Genomic DNA, 22,839 nt, shown 5'->3' with positions numbered 1-22,839 from the left:
AACATCTATATCCCCACATAGTCAAATTCTCTATCAGATACAGAGGTACCATACTCTGGAATTCTTATCTTCACATTGCCAAAACCTCATCATCCCTCAATAACTTCAAGTCAAGACTTGGGGTGAGCCTGATAAACCAAACTACCCAATAATCCCCTCCATGTAGTTTTTTCTTGCATACCGAGTATATCATGCACAATTATAATTAATATGTTTTTTTTAACTGATTGAACAAACTTTTTTAATACTTATATTTGTGCTGTGGTTTTCATATAGGCCCTTTTGAGCTTCCAACTTCACCTGCACACCGTTTTTATCAGTTGTTTTTTATCTGTACTGTTTTGTCTTTCACTTATTTTCTTCGGTGCGAATAAATAAAACCTCAAACCTGCACCTTGCCCAACACCCTAGACCCACAAAAATGTGCATACTGCCCCAACAGATCCACGGATGACGCAATCACCATTGCACTGCACACTGCCCTATCCCACCTGGACAAGAGGGATACCTATGTGAGAATGCTGTTCAATGACTACAGCTCTGCTTTCAATACCATAGTGCCATACAAGCTTGTCACTAAGCTCAGGGCCCTGTGTCTGAACTCATCCCTGTGCAACTGGGTCCTAGACTTCCTAAGGGGCCGACCCCAGGTGATGAGGGTAGGCAACAACATCTCCACCACGCTGATCCGCAACACGGGGGCTCCACAGGGGTGTGTGCTCGGCCCCCTCCTGTACTCCCTATTCACCCATGGTTATGTTGCTGACAACACGACAGTGGTAGGCCTGATTACAAAGAACAATGAGACAGCCTACAGGTAGGAGGTTAGTGCCCTGACGGATTAGTACCGGGAGAATAAGCTCTCCCTCAACGTAAAAAAAAACAAGGAGCGCCAAGAGACAAAAGAGGGAGCACACCCCCATCCACATTGACGGGGTTTCAGTGGAGAGGGTCAAAAGCTCCTTGACGTGCACATCACTGAGGACCATAAATGGTTCCACCACAACAACACAGTGGTGAAGAAGGCACAACAGTGTCTCTTCAACCTCAGGCAGCTGAAAAAATGTGGCAGGCCCGTAAGACCCTCACAAACTTCTACAGATGCGCCATTAAGAGCATTTTGATGGGTTACATCACCACCTGGTATGGAAACTGCACCGCCCTCAACTGCATGGCTCTCTAGAGGGTGGTGTGGACAGCCCAACGCATCACCGGGGAAACGCTGCCTGAATTAAGAAATCACAATCCACAGTAATTTTTTATACACTATTGATCCTCTGTGGATAAATTATGAACTCTGGTGTATTTTGAACAGTGAGAGAAGGCTACTGTGGTTGTTTATTTTATTTTTAAACCATGTAAAAAAAATATGCAATATCTATTTTAATATTTGTTGCCTCTTGGCTTCCAGCCCTGACTCACATAATTGACTAGTAGTCACATTTGCTTATTATGCAGTTTACATTTTTAACATTTTTTTTAATCAGTTACCTAATAAAGGCAGGGCCCTCCAGTTACCCAGGTGGGCCCCTACCTCCTCTCCCCATCTGATGATAAGCAGAGTGGCAGCAGGCAGCAGCAGGCAGTCTACACTCATTGAGAGTGGACTCCTGAGTCCTCCTGTGGCTGGCAGTTGCAGTAAAAAAAAGACTAAATATATACTACACGTACAATATATACTGTATACAGTCGTGGCCAAAGGTTTTGAGAATGACACAAATATTAATTTTCACAAAGTTTGCTGCTTCAGTGTCTTTAGATATTTTTGTCAGATGTTACTATGGAATACTGAAGTATAATTACAAGCATTTCATAAGTGTCAAAGGCTTTTGTTGACAATTACATGAAGTTGATGCAAAGAGTCTTTTTCAAGACCTCTGCAATCCCCCCTGGCATGCTGTCAATTATCTTCTGGGCCACATTCTGACTGATGGCAGCCCATTCTTGCATAATCAATGCTTGTAGTTTGTCAGAATTTGTGGGGTTTTGTTTGTCCCCCCGCCTCTTGAGGATTGACCGCAAGTTTTAAATGGTATTAAGGTCTGGGGAGTTTCCTGGCCATGGACCCAAAATATTGATGTTTTGTTCCCCGAGCCACTTAGTTACCACTTTTGCCTTATGGCAAGGTGCTCCATCATGCTGGAAAAGGCGTTGTTCGTCACCAAACTGTTCCTGGATGATTGGGAGAAGTTGCTCTCGGAGGATGTGTTGGTACCATTCTTTATTCATGGCTGTGTTCTTAGGCAAAATTGTGAGTGAGCCCACTCCCTTGGCTGAGAAGCAACCCCACACATGAATGGTCTCAGGATGCTTTACTGTTGGCATAACACAGGACTGATGGTAGCGCTCACCTTGTCTTCTCCAGACAAGCTCTTTTCCGGATGCCCCAAACTATCGGAAAGGGGATTCATCAGAGAAAATGACTTTACCCCAGTCTTCAGCAGTCCAATCCCTGTACCTTTTGCAGAATATCAGTCTGTCCCTGATGTTTTTCCTGGAGAGAAGTAGCTTCTTTGCTGCCCTTCTTGACACCAGGCCATCCTCCAAAAGTCTTCGCCTCACTGTGCGTGCTGATGCACTCACACCTGCCTGCTGCCATTCCTGTGCAAGCTCTGTACTGGTGGTGCCCCGATCCCGCAGCTGAATCAACTTTAGGAGATGGTCCTGGCGCTTGCTGGACTTCCTTGGGCGCCCTGAAGCCTTCTTCACAACAATTGAACCGCTCTCCTTGAAGTTCTTGACGATCCGATAAATGGTTGATTTAGGTGCAATCTTACTGGCAGCAATATCCTTGCCTGTGAAGCCCAAAGCAATGATGACGGCATGTGTTTCCTTACAGTCAACCATGGTTGACAGAGGAAGAACAATGATTCCAAGCACCACCCTCCTTTTGAAGCTTCCAGTCTGTTATTCGAACTCAATCAGCATGACAGAGTGATCTCCAGCCTTGTCCTCGTCAACACTCACACCTGCGTTAACGAGAGAATCACTGACATGATGTCAGCTGGACCTTTTGTGGCAGGGCTGAAATGCAGTGGAAATGTTTTTGGGGGGGATTCAGTTCATTTGCATGGCAAAGAGGGACTTTGCAATGAATTGCAATTCATCTGATCATTCTTCATAACATTCTGAAGTATATCCAAATTGCCATCATACAAACTGAGGCAGCAGACTTTGTCAAAATTTATACTTGTGTCATTCTCAAAACTTTTGGCCACGACTGTACACTTTTTTTTGGGGGGGGGGGGGGGTCCTCTTGGGACCCCCTCGGGCCTGGGCCCAGGGGCTTCAGCCCCCGTAAACCCCTGCATTCATCTGGCCCTGGTTGCCTGCCCTCCAGGACATTAACAGCACTTGATGTCAAAGGAAGGTCAAGAAAATCATGTCGCTGACTGTTCACCCAAGTCGCTGACTGTTCACTCTTCTACGATCTGGCAGACAGAGACAGTACAGGTGCATCAGAGCCAGGACCGATAGACTGAGAAACAGCTATCACCAGAGCCAAGTTTTACAAAAGTTATCGATTTGGATTTTGCCTATTGGATAGGATTAAATGCGTAGAAATAGAATGAAAAGAATGGACGAATCATTGACTTGAATGGGGACTCCCATTCTATTCATTCTATTTCTATGCATTTAATCCTATCTGATAGGCTTAATCCAGATAGATAACTTTTGAAAAACTGGACCAAGGCCATCAGACTGTTAATCAGCCATCACTAGCCAGCTACCTGCCCAGTACTCAGCCCTGCACCTTGACTTCGGAAAGTATTCAGACCCCTTGACTTTTTCCACATTTTGTTATGTTACAGCCTTATTCTTAAATTGATTAAATATATTTTTTCCCTAATCAATCTACACACAATACCCCATAATGACCAAGCAAAAACAGGTTTTAAAAATGTTTGCTAATTTATATTTAAAAAAAACTGAGATATCACATTTACATAAGTATTCAGACCCTTTACTCAGTACTTTGTCTTCTTGGGTATGACGCTACAAGCTTGGCACACCTGTATTTGGGGAGATTCTCACATTCTTCTGTGCAGATCCTCTCAAACTCTGTCAGGTTGGATGGGGAGTGTTGCTGCACAGCTATTTTCAGGTCTCTCCAGAGATGTTAGATCGGGTTCAAGTCCGGGCCACTCATTCAGAGACTTGTCCCGAAGCCACTCCTGCGTTGTCTTGGCTGTATGCTTAGGGTCGTTGTCCCGTTGGAAGGTGAACCTTCGACCCAGTCAGGTCCTGAGCGCTCTGGAGCAGGTTTTCATCAACTATCTCTCTGTACTTTGGTCCGTTAATCTTTGCCTCGATCCTGACTCGTCTCCAAGCCCCTGCCGGTGAAAAACATCCCCACAGCATGATGCTGCCACTGTAGCTTCACTGTAGGGAGGGTGCCACATTTCCTCCAGATGTGACACTTGGCATTCAGGCCAAAGAGTTCAATCTTGGTTTCATCAGACCAGAGAATCTTGTTTCTCATGGTCTGAGACTCTTTAGGTGCATTTTGGCAAACTCCAAGTGGGCTGCCTTTTACTGAGTGGCTTCCATCTGGCCACTCTACCATAAAGGCCTGATTGGTGGGGATCTGCAGAAATGGTTGTCCTTCTGGAAGGATCTCCCATCTCCACTATAGAGCTCTGTCAGAGTGACCATCAGGTTCTTGGTCACCTCCCTGACCAAGGCCCTTCTCTCCCGATTGCTCAGTTTGGTGGTCTCAGTGGTTCCAAACTTCTTCTATTTAAGAATGATGGAGGGCACTGTGTTCTTGGGGACCTTCTATTCTGCAGATATCTTTTGGTACCCTGGTGAAGGTCGAGAGCTGTGCGTCCTCCGAAACACAACCCAACCAAGTCGCACTGCTTCTTGACACAATGCTCACTTAACCCAGAAGCCAGCCGCACCAATCTGTGTGCCACCCCACACGCGGCCGGCTGCAACAGAGCCTGGACTCGAACCCAGAATCTCTAGTGGCACAGCTTGCACTGCGATGCAGTGCCTTAGACCACTGCGCCACTCGGGAGGCCCGACTCCAATCAAGTTGTAGAAACATCTCAAGGATGATCAATGGAAACAGGATGCACCAGAGCTCAATTCCAGAGTCTCATAGCAAAGTGTGTCAATACTTATGTAAATAAGGTATTTCTGTTTTTTTTATACACTTGCTAACATTTATAAAGACCTGTTATGGAGTTTTGTGTAGATTGCTGAGGACGTAACAAAAGGTGGAAAAGGTCAAGGGGTCTGAATACTTTCGGAAGGCACTGTATTCTCGACATACCTAATATACCTGCCACTGTACATACCATTTTCTTTTCCAAATTATACTGAACAAAAACGCAACATGTAAAATGTTGGTCACATGTTTCACGAGTTGAAATAAAAGATCCCAGAAATGTTCCACACACACAAAACCTTGTTTCTCCAACTTTTTGTGCACAAATTTGTTTACATCCCTGTTTGTGGGCATTTCTCCTTTGCCAAGATAATCCAGCCACCTGTTGGCTGAGAGAAGTTGATGATAAAATGATTGTGGGGGCTGTCTTGTTAGACTTCAGTGCAGTCTGCTGCTGAAAAAAAACATATTACACACCCTGCTATAATGTGGGTAAAGAGTTACTTGTCTAACAGAACACAGAGGGTGTTCTTTAATGGACCCCTCTCAAATATAATCCAGTTAGAATCAGGAATTCCCCAGAGTAACTGTTTAGGCCCCTTGCTTTTTTCAATGTTTACTAACGACACTTTGAGTAAAGCCAGAGTGTCTATGCATGCGAATGACTCAACACTATACACGTCAGCTACTACAGTGACTGAAATTACTGCAACACTCAACAAAGAGCTGCAGTTAGTTTCAGAGTGGGTGGTAAGGAATGAGTTGGCCAAAAATATTTAGAAAACTAAAAGCATTGTATTTGGATCAAAACACTCACTAAACCCTAAACCTCAACTAAATGTTGTAATACATAATGTGGACGTTGAGCAAGTTGAGATGACTAAACTGCTTGACCCATGGTCAAAACATATTGATGTAGTAGTAGCTGAGATGGGGAGAAGTCTGTCTACAGTCGTGGCCATACGTTTTGAGAATGACACAAATATACATTTTCAAAGTCTGTTGCCTCAGTTTGTATGATGGCAATTTGCATATACTCCAGAATGTTATGAAGAGTGATCAGATGAATTGCAATTAATTGCAAAGTCCCTCTTTGCCATGCAAATGAACTGAATCCCCCAAAAACATTACCACTGCATTTCAGCACTCCCAAAAAAGGACCAGCTGACATCATGTCAGTGATTCTCTCGTTAACACAGGTGTGAGTGTTGACGAGGATAAGGCTGGAGATCACTCTGTCATGCTGATTGAGTTTGAATAACAGACTGGAAGCTTCAAAAGGAGGGTGGTGCTTGGAATCATTGTTCTTCATCTGTCAACCATGGTTACCTGCAAGGAAACACGTGCCGTCATCATTGCTTTGCACAAAAAGGGCTTCACAGGCAAGGATATTGCTGCCAGTAAGATTGCACCTAAATCAACCATTTATCGGATCATCAAGAACTTCAAGGAGAGCGGTTCAATTGTTGTGAAGAAGGCTTCAGGGCGCCCAAGAAAGTCCAGCAAGAGCCAGGACCATCCCCTAAAGTTGATTCAGCTGCGGGATCGGGGCACCACCAGTACAGAGCTTACTCAGGAATGGCAGAAGTGCATCTGTGCATCTGCACGCACAGTGAGGCAAAGACTTCTGGAGGATGGCCTGGTGTCAAGAAGGGCAGCAAAGAAGCCAATTATCTCCAGGAAAAACATCAGGGACAGACTGATATTCTGCAAAAGGTACAGGGATTGGACTGCTGAAGACTGGGGTAAAGTCATTTTCTCTGATGAATACCCTTTCCGATTGTTTGGGGCCTCCGGAAAAAAACTTGTCCGGAGAAGACAAGGTGAGCGCTATCATCAGTCCTGCGTCATGCCAACAGTAAAGCATCCTGAGACCATTCATGTGTGGGGTTGCTTCTCAGCCAAGGGAGTGGGCTCGATCACAATTTTGCCTAAGAACACAGCCATGTATAAAGAATGGTACCAACACATCCTCCGAGAGCAAGTTCTCCCAACCATCCAGGAATAGTTTGGTATGATAACTAAGTGGCTCGGGGAACAAAACATCAATATTTTGGGTCCATGGCCAGGAAACTCCCCAGACCTTAATACCATTCAAAACTTGTGGTCAATCCTCAAGAGGCGGGTGGACAAACAAAACCCCACAAATTCTGACAAACTCCAAGCATTGATTGTGCAAGAATGGGCTGCCATCAGTCAGGATGTGGCCCAGAAGTTAATTGACAGCATGCCAGGGCGGATTGCAGAGGTCTTGAAAAAGAAGGGTCAGCACTGCAAATATTGACTCTTTGCATGAACATCATGTAATCGTCAACAAAAGCCTTTGACATTTATGAAATGCTTGTAATTATACTTCAGTATTCCATAGTAACATCTAAACGCAGGCAGCAACCTTTGTGAAAATGTACATTTGTGTCATTCTCAAAACCTTTGGCCACGACTGTATAATAAAGCAATGCTCTGCCTTCTTAACAATACTATCAGCAAGGCAGGTCCTACAGGCCCAGGTTTTGTCACACGTTGACTACTGTTCAGTCGTGTGGTTAGGTGCCACAAAAAAGGAAAATTGCAATTGGCTCAGCACAGGGCAGCACGGCTGGCCCTTGGATGTACACAGAGAGCTAATGTTAATAATATGCATGTCAATCTCACCTGGTTGAAAGTGGAGGAGATTGACTTCATCACTACTTTTATTTTTGAGACGTATTGACATGTTGAATGCACTGTCTGTCTAAACTACTGGCACAGAGCTCGGACACTCATGCAGAAGACATGCCACATGAGGTCTCTTCACAGTTCCCAAGTCCAAAACAGACTATGGGAGGCACACAGCACTACATAGAGCCATGACGACATGGAACTCTATTCCACATCAAGTAACTGATGCAAGCAATAAAATTAAATTTAAAAAACAGATAAAAAAACACATTATGGAACAGCGCGGACTGTGAAGCAACACAAACATTAGCACATGCACATGCACAGACACACACACACACACACATACACATTTATTTAGTACTGTAGATATGTGGTAGTGGTGGAGTAGGGGCCTGAGCGCACACAGTGTGTTGTGAATGTATTGTAATGTTTTTAAAATTGTATAAACTGCCTTAATTTAGCTGGACCCCAGGAAGAGTAGCTGATGCATTGGCAGCAGCTAATAGGGATCCATAATAAACACAAATACACAGGTGCACCTTGTGCTGTGGGCAATAAAAGGCCACTCTAAAAATGTGAAGTTTTGTCACAAAACACAATGCCACAGCGTGTATGGCATTGTTTGGGTGAGCGGTTTGCTGATGTCAACGTTGTGAACAGAGTGCCCCATGGTGGCGGTGGGATTATAGTATGGGCAGGCATAAGCTATGGACAACGAACACATCCCTTTTGCCCTCAGGGCATGGACTCTACAAGTTGTCGGAAGCGTTCCACGGGGATGTGAAAACCCAGCAGCGTTGCAATTCTTGACACACTCAAACCGGTGCGCCTAGCACCTACTACCATACCCCATTCAAAGGCACTTAAATATTTTGTCTTGTCCATTTACCCTCTGAATGGCACACTACACAATCCATGTCTCAATTGTCTCAAGGCTTAAAAATCCTTCCTTAACCTGTCTCCTCCCTTTCATTTACACTGATTGAAGGTGACATCAATAAGGGATCAAAACTTTCACCTGGATTCACCTGGCCATTCTATGTCATGGAAAGAGCAGGTGTTCCTAATGCTTTGTACACTCTGTGTATCTACTTGGATTGTTATTTCTGCTCACCTTAATTTTGGCTGCTCACCACATCCCTATTCAGTTCCTTATCGGTTAGTGCTATTTGGGATCAGTGGGGTGTCCCTACCCTAAACACTACCCTTAACCATAACCTACCTCATCCTACATACGTGTACATAGTACTTCAATCAATCATTTAACTAAACCTATTTGTACATAATACCTTAATTAGTCTCTTTTCCAAAATAAAAATCCTGATAGCTGTTTAGGCTACAGATGATGGGTCCTACGACCGATGTGTCACGACAGCAATATTCAACCCATCCGTTAAAAAAATAAAAAATCCTAACCCAGTACACTGACTCGGTACCGGTACTCATTATATAGCCTCATTATTATTTGATTGTGTTTTTTATTGTTACAATTAAATGTGCATCTATTTGTATCTATTTGCTAATAAGCATTTTACGGTAAATTCTACACTTGTTTTATACGCCGCATGTGACAAATAACATTTGATTTGAATTTGATTTGACCCATACCTAACCTCAACCATTTGAAGTTCAACCTCAATGGGGTGGTGTCAGCGGTGCACATCCTAGGGGCTCGCGGATAACAAGGGCTGTTCCCCTCGACGTCACTTCACGTGAGTGGCTCGCGCGACGCCAAGATCACAGCTGTCAATCACTTATCCGCATCAGCATCCGAATTGAGCGCTAGCTGGCGAGCTTAGTTATATTGTTTGTCTATTTAAGGTGTTACACTTTTCTTCACTTGAAACATGGATATGTTTGTTTCAAATGTGAAATGTGAGTTTATAGCAACTTTTTCTGACATAAAATGTTAACTGCTAACGTAGTTAGCTAGCCAGCTGACTAACCTTCCAGTGTGCCTTAGTTTACGCTTCAGAAAATGTAGCAAAGTTTAAATATATTGCTAAGTTACCGGTATATTGGTTAAATTCCTCATTTGAAATTCGCAAAAGTTTCCTTGAAATGTATTGGCATTGTATGAGACGTCGAAGGTGTGTGGCGACCTACGAACGCAATGCCAACCTGTCACGTCACTCAACATGTACTTTTTTTCATGGTGGTTTTTGGGATTAAATATAGTTATGTTTTATTAAAGGTCTCACAGAGCGCCTGCTGCAGAAACAACTGGCTAATACAGATGAGGTTATTGAGAAGCTCTTTTGTGAAGACTTCCCAAGAGTAACACCACTGGATCCTCAGGTTGGCAGCCAAATTTAGAGCAGTATTTTTCTTCTCTAATGAAACCATTGAAATGTGCATGTGTTTTAGTCAATACATCATTTAGTGTTTTAGTCAATACATAATTTAGTCTACAGAAAAATAGCTAGTTTGCTAATTGTCACTTCAAATTAACATATTCTCTAGCTTGAAGAAAGTGCCATTCAGCTGTGGAATTGGGCAGTCACCAAACGTGTGGGAACAGCCATAAATGAGCACCAGAAAGCAAAAGGTAGCCTAATACTTTGCTGTGAAATACCTGATTTATGACATTATCATCATTACTGACTTTCTCCTGTGATGCATTCCTCCCGGTCTGTCTGTGGTGTCAGTGCGTCATGTTGCATGCAGGCTGCTGTACTCCTGTGAGCCTGAGAATCCAGCAGAGGGCGCTGTGCGCAAACAGATCCTGGTCAGTAAAATGGCTCATGAAATAAACCACTACCTCTGTGTTACTGTAATTAATTCATTAAGAAAATTAACATTTTCTTTACAGATGGCCAGCAAGACAGGAAGAACTTGGCTAGACTGTAAAAAGCCCCAGCTAGCTGATAACTTCCTGAGCCTTGCTGTCAAAGTAAGCTTGAATATGTTAAACTATGCCCTATGACTCTGTACAGTATCTAAGACAGTTGGTCAACTTTTAGAACTTCTGTCATAACACTGAATTCAAATGTTCATAATATTATTTGTCCAGAGCTTGGAGACACTGTACAGCCGACTAACATCCCGAGGCCATGGAGGGGCAGACATCAACACATCGAAAGGAGATGTGGAGAAGGACCTGCTTCGAGTTCTGTCTTACCAAGCTGAGTCGGTGAGCTAGAGATGGTTTCACCATCTAACACATACAACAATGTTAGGCTAATTTGTACTTGTGAATTTGGCAACTGAAAGTGACATTTTCACACATGAAGAAAATTGTTTTTTGTTCACATATAGCTTTACCTCACTGATGTACTTGTAGCTTATGATAGTTTTTATTCCGATGCAGGCACTTGCTCAAGAGAATCACCAAGAGGCTGTGGCCTGCATGCAGCGCTGTAAAGACATGCTACTGCGGCTCCCCAAAGAGGTAGGATACAAAAAAGAAACTAAACTCTGATGTTACTTTGATAAAGCACTGTTTTTAACTCTCCCAATCTTGGGCAGGTATATTCAGCTACTTTCCCCCCCAAAGACAGGCTATCTCTCTCTCATGTGCTATAACTTCGGAGTGGATTCCTACAATATGAAAAAGTATGAGGAGAGTTCATTCTGGTTGAGGTAAATAGCATTGATTTAGCTTGACAAAAGATACTATATAACTGACATAAAGGAAGCATTACAGAAGCTCATCATCTGAAATATGTTATTTTAATTACGGTGTATGATAAAGTGCAGTATATGAATATCTACACTGTTGTCTTTTCCAGCCAGAGTTATGACATAGGGAAGATGAATATAAAATACTCCCCTGGCGCTGAAGTGCAAGTAAGGGAGTAGTGCAGTTTATACACACCATAGTCTCTTCAGTTTTTTCACTAGTACTTCCTGGTTGTTAGAAACGCCAAAAGCTCCAATGTTTTGATTTGTTTTTAATTACAGTAGAGTAAATTGCTGAACGTTCTTATTTAGGCCAAGGTCCTGAGGCTCCTTGCCACTGTCTATCTAAAGTGGGACTGTCAGCAGTTTCAGGAGAAGGCACTCAATGCTGTGAACTTAGCCAATAAGGTAACCTCCCCCCATCACTCTTCTTGATACTTTCTAATATTAAGCAAGATTATTTAGTTTTCAATTAAAACTCAGCAATTTGACAGGAAAGTGTGCATCCCTCTGGGCTCTACCTGAAGATCAGAATTCTACTGAGATGTGGGGCTCAGGATGACCACGTAAGAGCTGGTGAGTAGGACATTACCCTGTTTCTCTCTCTGCTTTTTTGAATGGCTTGAGTGGGAGTTTTAAGGACTCCCAAGTCCTCCGTTTACAGTACTGTATAATGCATTGCCATTTAATCTTGCTGTCTCCATTCAGGAGTGACAGAGCTGCTGGAGTCAGAGGTTCCTCTGGAAGTGTGTCTAAGCACAGTGAAACTACTCATGGCTGAAGACAGGTAGACACACTGATCATCTTAACAAATTGCAAATCAGATATCCACTTGTACCATTGTATTCATTCCAGACGTTTTTAGATAAAGTAATAATGTCAATATTTTAAAATGTAAATATTTTCATGTTTCCATTGAAATACAACATTGTATTGATATATTGCATTGATATGCGCTGTGTGTTCTGTTGATATGTGTTCCCAGAGAGACATTGGCCTTTGACTACCTGAAGAGGGTGTGCCAGCACTTTGAGTCGTCCCCTGAACTGGGCAGTGCCCTGGTCCTGCACATTGAGCTGCTGCTGCAGAGAGGCAAGGAGCTTCTGGGAAAACAGAAAATAGAGGACATCATCACAGGTACTACAGTGGTGGTGGTGGACATCATCACAGGTACAACAGTGGTGGTGGTGGTGGACATCATCACAGGTACAACAGTGGTGGTGATGGTGGTGGTGGACATCATCACAGGTACAACAGTGGTGGTGATGGTGGTGGTGGACATCATCACAGGTACTACAGTGGTGGTGGTGGTGTACATCATCACAGGTACTACGGTGGTGGGGATGATGGTGGTGGTGTTGATGCAGTGAAATGATAATGCAGTTGTAAGATTGCTGATATTTCCTCTTTCAGGCCACTACACTGGTAAACAGCTGTCTCCTCAGACTCTCACCTGTTTACATCTCCTGCTCTGGGACAAAGCCTCCAAGAACTTTGAGGTACAGTAGAGCTTTTTATTTAATTTTTTAATTTCACCTTTATTTAATTAACCAGGTAGGCCAGTTGAGAACAAGTTCTCATTTACAACTGCGACCTGGCCAAGATAAAGCAAAGCAGTGCGACACAAACAACAACACAGAGTTACACATGGAATAAACAAACGTACAGTCAATAAAAATAAAAATCTATATACAGTGAGTGCAAATGAGGTAAGATAAGGGAGGTAAGGCAATAAATAGGCCATAGTGGCGAAGTAATTACAATATAGCAATTAAACACTGGAGTGATAGATTTGCAGAAGATGAATGTGCAAGTAAAGATACTGGGGTGCAAAGGAGCAAAAAATAAATAAATAACAATATGGGGATGAGGTAGTTGGATGGGCTATTTACAGATGGGCTATGTACAGATGCAGTGATCTGTGAGCTGCTCTGACAGCTGATGCTTAAAGTTAGTGAGGGAGATATGAGTCTCCAGCTTCAGTGATTTTTGCAGTTCGTTCCAGTCATTGGCAGCAGAGAACTGGAAGGAAAGGCGGACAAAGGATGAATAGGCTTTGGGGGTGACCAGTGTAATATACCTGCTGGAGCACGTGCTACGGGTGGGTGCTGCTATGGTGACCAGTGAGCTGAAATAAGGCGGCGCTTTCCCAACAAAGACTTATAGATGACCTGGAGCCAGTGGGTTTGGCGACGAATATGAAGCGAGGGCCAGCCAACGAGAGCATACAGGTCGCAGTGGTGGGCAGTATATGGGGCTTTGGTGACAAAACGGATGGCACTGTGATAGACTGCATCCAATTTGCTGAGAATAGTGTTGGAGGCTATTTTATAAATGACATCGCCGAAGTCAAGGATTGGTAGGATAGTCAGTTTTACGAGGGTATGTTTGGCTGCATGAGTGAAAGATGCTTTGTTGCGAAATAGGAAACCTAATCAAGATTTGATTTTGGATTGGAGATGCTTAATGTGAGTCTGGAAGGATAGTTTACAGTCTAACCAGACACCTAGGTATTTGTAATTGTCCACAAATTCTAAGTCAGAACCATCCAGAGTAGTAATGCTGGATGGGCGGGCAGGTGCGGGCAGCGATCGGTTGAAGAGCATGCATTTAGTTTTACTTGCATTTAAGAGCAATTGGAGGCCAATGAAGGAGAGTTGTAATGGCATTGAAGCTCGTCTTAGTTAACACAGTGTCCAAAGAAGGGCCAGAAGTATACAGAATGGTGTCGTCTGCGCAGAGGTGGATCAGAGAATCACCAGCAGCAAGAGCGACATCATTGATGTATACAGAGAAAAGAGTCGGCACTAGAATTGAACCCTGTGGTACCCCCATAGAGACTGCCAGAGGTCCGTACAACAGGCCCTCCGATTTGACACACTGAACTCTGTCTGAGAAGTAGTTGGTGAACCAGGCGAGGCAGTCGTTTGAGAAACCAAGGCTGTTGAGTCTGCCGATGAGAATGTGGTGATTGAGAGAGTCGAAAGCCTTGGCCAGGTTAATGAATACGGCAGCACAGTATTGTCTTTTATCGATGGCGGTTATGACATCGTTTAGGACCTTGAGCGTGGCTGAGGTGCACTCATGACCAGTTCGGAAACCAGATTGCATAGCGGAGAAGGTACGGTGGGATTCAAAATGGTCGGTGATCTGTTTGTTAACTTGGCTTTCAAAGACCTTAGAAAGGCAGGGTAGAATAGATATAGGTCTGTAACAGTTTGTGTCTAGAGTGTCTGCTGAAAATAAGTACATTGCTCTGTCATACATAAGTACATTGCTCTGACAGTACATTGCTCTGTCTAGAGTGTCTGTATGTGTTGGGATGTGAGTCATTTTCCTGTTCCAGACTAAGAACTTCTCAGAGTCTCTGCAGTGGTATAACTACTCCTTGAGTTTCTACAAGGCTGGCCAGATGGAGCCCAACCTGGCCAAGCTTCAGAGGAACAGAGCTTCCTGCTTACTGCAACTAGAGCAGCTGGACAAGGTGACTCAATAGTGTGACAACAGACTTCACACAGCATTTTGTAATTATTACTGTATAGTAATCTTTGTGTGTCCCTTGTGCATTCCTGTGTGTGTGTGTGTGTGTGTATGTGTGTGTGTGTGTGTGTCAGGCCAAAGAAGCAATAAAGGAGGCAGAGAGATGTGATCCAAACAGCATCTTCACTCAGTTCAGTGTTTACAAGATTGCTGTCCTGGAGAACAATGTGGAGAAAGGTAACAGCATATTACATGAGTGTGGTGAGTTTTAGGATGGACTACATGTATTCAGGCCTTCTGTGCCTCTCAGTCTGAAGCCCTGTTTCTGTCAGCTGCAGAGGCAGTGAAGGCCATCGCGGTTCTGGCCCAAGGTCCTTTGACCAGTGAGGACAGACTGCTAGTGGCTGAGAATGCTGCCTCCAACCTCCTCAGTTTTGCTGCTCAGATCGCTCTGGAGGTGGGTCCCCATTACTGACCTACCTCTAGGACTGATAATGAGGATGATGACAATTCGAGAGCTTGGGACCAAAAGGTTCTATCTGCATTTTTGACAACATGTAGTTATTGACATAGCCTTGTTCTTTTCAGGGTTCTCTAGCCATATAGTAAATACCCCCATTCATGTTTTAAAGAATAAAATATAAAAGTTGCTGACATCATTCAAACCATTGAGGGTTTGGAACTTTAAAGCCAATTACCTCAGAATCATCTTTTTGCAGACAGTCCCAAGCTCTTGAATTGTTGAAGGAGAAAATACCCATCGTCCTCATTGTCATCCTTTGTTTCCTTTCCTTCCAGAATGAGCAACAAGACACAGCCATGAAGGCTCTGGAGAGTTTGTGTGAACACTCAAAAGATGAAGCTCAGGTTCTCACTGCTCTCAGGTCAGTTACTAACGCACACAAACAACATCAGTGAACTCTTGTCCAGCGAGATCAGGAACACTATGTGAATGGTCATCTGTAACACATACAGTGTCTTGTGAAAGTATTCACCCCCTTGGCATTTTTCCTATTTAGTTGCCTTACAACCTGGAATTAAAATTTATTTTTTGGGAGGTTTGTATCATTTGATTTACATAACATGCCTACCACTTTGAAGATGCAAAATATGTTTTTGTGAAACATACAAGAAATAACACAAAAAAACAGAACTTGAACGTGCTAACTATTCACACCCCCCCAAAGTCAATACTTTATAGAGCCACCTTTTGCAGGAATTACAGCTGCAAGTCTCTTGGGATATGTCTATAAGTTTGGCACATCTAGCTGGAATGTTTTGTCCATTCTTCAAGGCAAAACTGCTGCAGCTCCTTCAAGTTGGATGGGTTCCGCTGGTATACAGCAATCTTTAAGTCATACCACAGAATCTCAATTGGATTTAGGTCTGGGCTTTGACTAGGCAAGACATTTAAATGTTTCCCCTTAAACCACTCAAGTGTTGCTTTAGCAGTATGCTTAGGGTCATTGTCCTGCTGGAAGGTGAACCTTCGTCCCAGTCTCAAATCTTTGGAAGGATCGAACCAAGGCGCAGCGTGGTATGCCTACATTCTCTTTTTAATGAATGAACAAAAACAACAAAATCAACGAACGAAATGTGACGCTATACAAACTAGTGCTGACAGGCAACTAAACATAGACAAGATCCCACAATTAACAATGGGGAAAATGGCTACTTAAATATGATCCCCAATCAGAGACAACGATAAACAGCTGTCTCTGATTGGGAACCATATCAGGCCAACATGGACATACAAAATCCCTAGATGACAAAAACTAGAGTACCCACCCTAGTCACAGCCTGACCTAACCAAAATATATAGAAAAACAGAGAATCTAAGGTCAGGGCGTGACACTGAAACAAGTTTCCCTCAATAATTTCCCTGTATTTAGCGCCATCCATCATTCCTTCGATTTTGACCAGTTTCCCAGTCCCTGCTGATGAAAAACATCCTCACAGCATGGTGTTCTCGGGGTGACGAGAGGTGTTGGGTTTGCGCCAGATATAGCGTTTTCCTTGATGGCCCAAAGCTCAATTTTAGTCTCATCTGACCAGAGTACCTTCTTCCATATGTTTCGAGAGTCTCCCATGTGCCTTTTGCCAAAACACCAAATGTGTTTGCTTATTTTTTTCTTTAAGCATTGGCTTTTTTTCTGGCCACTCTTCCGTAAAGTCCAGCTCTGTGGAATGTATGGCTTAAAGTGGTCCTATGGACAGATACTCTAATCTCCGCTGTGGAGCTTTGCAGCTCATTCAGGGTTATCTTTGGTCTCTTTGTTGCCTCTCTGATTAATGCCCTCCTTGTTGGGCCGTGAGGTTTGGTGGGAGGCCTCGTCTTGGCAGGTATGTTGTGGTGCCATATTCTTTTCATTGTTTAATAATGTATTTAATTGTGCTCCGTGGGATGTTCAAAGTCTCTGATATTTTTTTATAACCCAACCCTGATTTGTACTTCTCCACAACTTTGTCCCTGACCTGTCTGGCCTGACCTTAACTGTGTCTCCATGATCTACTGACCTATATCTTTTAATTTCTCCTGTGAAATGTGTGCCTCTCAGTACAGTGTTAGTAGGTGAAAGGAACTAGGTCCCGAGTCCTCATGGTCTTTGTCTATTACAGGTGTTTGGTTCGACTAGTGCTCTCAACAATAGAAAAGGCCAGTGGGGAGATAGGGTGAGTTTGATGAGATATCGTGAAACATGATCATCATACAATAGTGTTTAAATGCTCCATTTCATTTTAGTAATTTAGCCAACGCTCTTATCCAGAACGACTTACAGGAGCAATTAGGGTTAAATGCCTTACTCAAGGGCACATCGAAATACTTTTTTCACCAATCCGGCTTGGGGATTCGAACCAGCGACCTTTTAGTTACTGGCCCAACGCTCTTAACCGTTAGAATACCTTCTGCCCATTTCTACAGCGTTTCAGTTGTGGTTGATTTACTGTTTCTGCTTGTTAATATTTCCTCTTTATATAGACATGCGAATCTGGATATTCTGCTGTCATATCTAAAAATGGGTGAGTACAATATACAACAATCACACTTACAGCAACATCTTTCTCCCCTCAATATATGAGTACTCTGAGGTAATGCATTAGCATTGTTTCCCCTATGCGCACTGGCGCTGCTAAATCATCCCCCGTCTCCCCCCCTAAAAAATCTTATGTAGAATTGGCTGGTGATGTCATTGAGATCGAGATAAAATTAAATTGTCCTCGATTTACAGATGAGTTCCAAAGGAAAATAACAAAATTTAATTTTCATACATTTTGGGAGTAGAATGTCCTTTTTAAAAAAGTCACCAGAAGTGACCTTCTCACAGTCGTTCAACATACCCCCGGACCCCCCCCAGGAAGACGCCCCCACTACCTCTGCCACCTCTGCTTAAAAAAATCGTCAGCTTTAGTGTCGATTCTATTTTTCTCTGCTGTGCGCTGCTGCTTGGTTTTCACCCAGCCAGTGTTTGTTGTTTACTGTCACCACCACAGCACTGCAGAAAGTGTCACAGCTCAGCCCAGGGCCTAGCATGGCTGTAGAGCAGCGCACAGAGGACGCCAACTGGTTCAGGAAGATTGGTACTTACATACTATCTGGAGATACACTGTTATTTATCTCGCTCTTGTACAATTATCGGAATCATCTTGCTATTTTACGAATTACAGTAGCACTGTGTAAGCAGCATAGTGCGCTGTGCATTTTGTCTAATTTTATTTCTGTGTGCCCGCATGTGTCTTAGCTTGGAACTCTGCGCTGCAGTGTGAGAGCAGCCCTGACAGGATGAGGGATTTCTTTCTGTTCTCTTACCAGGCAAGTCCTCTTATTAGCATCACCGGGAGAATTGATCTGTATCTGTGCAGGTGTAGATCAATACAACCCACAGGGAATGAGTGTTGCCAAAGATAAAGAAACGTGGAGCCCTGCAGCTTCCTCATAAAACAACTTGGTCAGTCGTTATACCCTTACACCCCTAAAACACGCAGACACAGACCGCCATGCAGGCACCCTCCGTTTAATGCGTTCTGTCTGTGTTGTGGCCCTTTATCTTTATGGTACTCTTAATATACACTGCTCCAAAAAATAAAGGGAACACTAAAATAACACATCTTAGATCTGAATGAATGAAATATTCTTATTAAATACTTTTTTCTTTACATAGTTGAATGTGCTGACAACAAAATCACACAAAAATTATCAATGGAAATCAAATTTATCAACCCATGAAGGTCTGGATTTGGAGTCACACTCAAAATTAAAGTGGAAAACCACACTACAGGCGGATCCAACTTTGATGTAATGTCCTTAAAACAAGTCAAAATGAGGCTCAGTAGTGTGTGTGGCCTCCACGTGCCTGTATGACCTCCCTACAACGCCTGGGCATGCTCCTGATGAGGTGGCGGATGGTCTCCTGAGGGATCTCCTCCCAGACCTGGACTAAAGCATAAAAGCATCAAAGAAATGCCACCCCACACCATGACTGACCCACCGCCAAACCGGTCATGCTGGAGGATGTTGCAGGCAGCAGAATGTTCTCCACGGCGTCTCCAGACTGTCACGTCTGTCACATGTGCTCAGTGTGAACCTGCTTTCATCTGTGAAGAGCACAGGGCGCCAGTGGCGAATTTGCCAATCTTGGTGTTCTCTTGCAAATGCCAAACGTCCTGCACGGTGTTGGGCTGTAAGCACAACCCCCACCTGTGGACGTCGGGCCCTCATACCACCCTCATGGAGTCTGTTTCTGACCGTTTGAGCAGACACATGCACATTTGTGGCCTGCTGGAGGTCATTTTGCAGGGCTCTGGCAGTGCTCCTCCTGCTCCTCTTTGCACAAAGGCGGAGGTAGTGGTCCTGCTGCTGGGTTGTTGCCCTCCTACGGCCTCCTCCATGTCTCCTGATGTACTGGCCTGTCTCCTGGTAGCGCCTCCATGCTCTGGACACTACGCTGACAGACACAGCAAACCTTCTTGCCACAGCTCGCATTGATGTGCCATCCTGGATGAGCTGCACTACCTGAGCCACTTGTGTGGGTTGTAGACTCCGTCTCATGCTACCACTAGAGTGAAAGCACCACCAGCATTCAAAAGTGACCAAAACATCAGCCAGGAAGCATAGGAACTGAGAAGTGGTCTGTGGTCCCCACCTGCTGAACCACTCCTTTATTGGGGGTGTCTTGCTAATTGCCTATAATTTTCACCTGTTGTCTATTCCATTTGCACAACAGCATGTGAAATTTATTGAAATCAGTGTTGCTTCCTAAGTGGACATTTTGATTTCACAGAAGTGTGATTGACTTGGAGTTACATTGTGTTGTTTAAGTGTTCCCTTTATTTTTTTGAGCAGTGTATATATGTGTGTGTGTGTGTGTGTGTGTGTGGTAACCCTAGCTGTCCCAGTTCTGCCCCCCGGACCGGGCCGTGTTGATGGGCCAGAAGACGTGCCTGCTGATGGCTGCTGCTGCCTCTCTGGAGCTCTGCAGGAAGTCTCCAAACTCTGACCAGGTGTGTACCACCCTCTCTCTCTTGCGCTCTCTCTCTCTGTCCTGTCTCTCTCTCTCTTTTTCTCTGCCTGTCTTCCATATTTAGCTCTTTCTCCATCCGCATGGATGGAAATTTACCAAGACCAGCAGAGAGGAGAGGTGACTAACTGTTATCAGTGCTGGCGTAGGGAGTTATTTTATTTTGAATCTTGCCGTTATGGGTAGCGGCCACTAGGTGGCGATGATGGATACTGAATGCCACTGTCTTCATGTTTAGACAGAGCAGTTGACACAAGCCCTGGAGCACATTCAGATCTGCTGGGAGGTCTGGAAGACTCTTAAAGCATCAGGTGGCCCTAATTATCCCTCCTCTTCCATTCCATACTGTGCTCTGCTCAATTCTGCCATAATGTTGGATTACGTTGTGTAAGGAGAATAATCTGACACCCTCTGACACACCCAGGGGACAACTCCAAGGACCCAACCAACATTTTGCTGCTGCTGTATGAGTTTGAGGCTCGTGCCAAGCTCAACGACCCCAAGGTGGAGACAGTGCTGGAGTCAGTGCTGGAGCTGGATAATGTTGAGATCAAGGTGTTGGAGACCATGGCAGGTGAAGAGTAAACACCGTAGTTGACCCTCCTTACAGGACTTGTCCTCCTCATCCAGTGTTTTTTGCTCAGCCACACAGTTTTGTATTGAGTATTGTGATGAGTGTGTTTCTTCTGTCCTTAGCCTTGGCCATGGAGCCTCCTGCCCACTTCCCTCTGCTGTGTAAGAAGGCCTTGAGGATCGCTCTGTCTCTGCACAGGAAACAACCACAAGCAGACCTGACCCGCTGCAGGTGTGTGCCCATCTCATTGCTCATGACCGGGTCTTTCAGAGACTGGTATATGATCCAGTCAGATATTTGCTGTGACAGAATTCCAATGTGTCCGTGCGTAGGTTGCTGTGTGTGATGTCGAACTCCCTCTCTCTATCTCAATACTCCCTCTCAGCCAGTGTGTCCACAGCCTGATCCAGCTGTCGCTACCCAGCGGCGTGTCGGATGTGGAGGCCCGTGTGCTGGAGGAGGTATGGGGCTACTATGAAGAGGCCCTGTCCATCATCACAGCCGCAGTGAGTCGGCAGCAATCTCGCGCCACCGCCGCAACCCCGCATTGTAATTAACCCCCCTCGTCCCTCCGCCCCCCTCCGCTGCTGCACTGAAAGAATCTCCTGTTTGTTTTTATCAATGGGCTTTCAGCAGCACTTCAATTAGCAGATGCTTCCATTCACCATCCCTTTCCTGCCAATGTGAATGGTAATGTGCTGTACAAGCCATCGCTCTGCTGTTAAACTGGTGAAAAGACGCATCAGAGTATTGAAGCATTACCAAGCTCTATGTGCACAGGCACATTGTCATATGCAGAGTTGCAAATTGAAGCACTGCCGTGCAGATTTTCAAATACACAACCTTGTAATCGAAACATTAAAACAATGGATGGATAAGTGCCTTAAATGAATATACATCAAAGTCACATACATTTTAATCTTCCTCATAAGTTAGCGTGGTCCTGTATAAAATCCCGTATTTTCTGACACTCCCAGTGTCATTCCCAGACTGACTATAGACACTGAAAGCCACATTCATAGGCATACCTGGACTCTGAGGTCAGGTGAGTTATCACGGGTGCTCCAAGCCAGGTGGACGGCAGCAGAATGTGTTCGTTGTCTCCTCTGTGCCTCCCCTCCAGCCTGAGGACTTCCCTGAGATGGAGATCCTGTGGCTGCTGACCCGAGCCTGGAACACAGGCATCCTGCTGTATAGCCTGGCCCAGTACCCCGAGGCTGAGAGGTGGTGTGGCCTGGGCATGAGCTTCCTCCGCCACCTGGGCTCCCTGCAGGAGAGCTACCAGACACAGGTACTACTGACTGACTGGGAGGGAGCAGCAATGGAGCGTGACAGGGCTGAATCATTCAGAGTCAAATGAGAGGCCTTAGCCTCGTCTTAAATTAGAAAACTTTGACTGTATACCTGTTACTGGAAAGAAATAGCCATTTGTTTCTTAATTAGATTGCTGATATCCAGTATTGTTTGTCTGTCCACAGATGTCAGGTCTGTACAGTGAGGTCCTGGACAGACTAGACAAAGCCAAGAAGAACCTTATCATGGAGGAGTGATCTTGCTGGTTGAGCTCTGCAGAGCACTTTTAATGTCAGGTGCCTGATATCATCCATGTGGTAGCTGGGATGGTGGTTCACTGTATGAAGTCTCACTGGATCCTGTGACTGGTCTTCAGTTTAGTCAGCTCCTCCAGGATGTCAGTTGCATCCTGCCCTCCCCTAATATTTCCCTATGGAGAGTTTAGATAACCATTTCTAGCTTTTGTAGTTGTTGTTTTGGTACTGCTCTACATTATTACATTCATATGAATTTTACATTGTCTTATTTAAACAACTACTAATACCAGTGGACTTGATTTGGTGAGAATAAAACACATC

General features: G+C 44.3%; 1 protein-coding gene across 1 annotated transcript; it reads left to right on the top strand.

Annotated features, from left to right (window-relative positions):
• Positions 1-9,624: 9,624 nt before the first annotated feature.
• tex11 (testis expressed 11) lies at positions 9,625-22,839 on the top strand. The gene is made up of 29 exons (XM_036943622.2): positions 9,625-9,652; positions 9,972-10,075; positions 10,241-10,325; positions 10,426-10,505; positions 10,590-10,670; positions 10,791-10,910; positions 11,088-11,168; positions 11,274-11,359; positions 11,509-11,566; positions 11,711-11,806; positions 11,893-11,974; positions 12,107-12,185; positions 12,384-12,535; positions 12,812-12,897; positions 14,745-14,882; positions 15,013-15,115; positions 15,211-15,335; positions 15,677-15,762; positions 17,498-17,551; positions 17,859-17,899; positions 18,371-18,457; positions 18,619-18,689; positions 20,264-20,377; positions 20,633-20,705; positions 20,819-20,968; positions 21,091-21,199; positions 21,354-21,474; positions 22,092-22,259; positions 22,447-22,839. The coding sequence occupies exons 1-29, from the start codon at positions 9,625-9,627 to the stop codon at positions 22,516-22,518; spliced, it is 2,730 nt and encodes a 909-aa protein (XP_036799517.2). The 3' UTR covers positions 22,519-22,839.

Source organism: Oncorhynchus mykiss, chromosome 14, assembly GCF_057628025.1.
Source record: "Oncorhynchus mykiss isolate SJ-2025 chromosome 14, ASM5762802v1, whole genome shotgun sequence".
NCBI lineage: Eukaryota > Metazoa > Chordata > Actinopteri > Salmoniformes > Salmonidae > Oncorhynchus > Oncorhynchus mykiss.
This window is presented reverse-complemented; position numbering and strand designations above follow the sequence as displayed.

Excerpts from the sequence above, each read along its gene's own strand:
- tex11 (XM_036943622.2), top strand. The coding sequence starts at position 9,625 with ATGGATATGTTTGTTTCAAATGTGAAAT. Across the intron at positions 12,536-12,811 it reads AATAGAGGACATCATCACAG|GCCACTACACTGGTAAACAG; the intron begins GTACTACAGTGG and ends TTCCTCTTTCAG. Across the intron at positions 15,336-15,676 it reads CTGCTCAGATCGCTCTGGAG|AATGAGCAACAAGACACAGC; the intron begins GTGGGTCCCCAT and ends CTTTCCTTCCAG.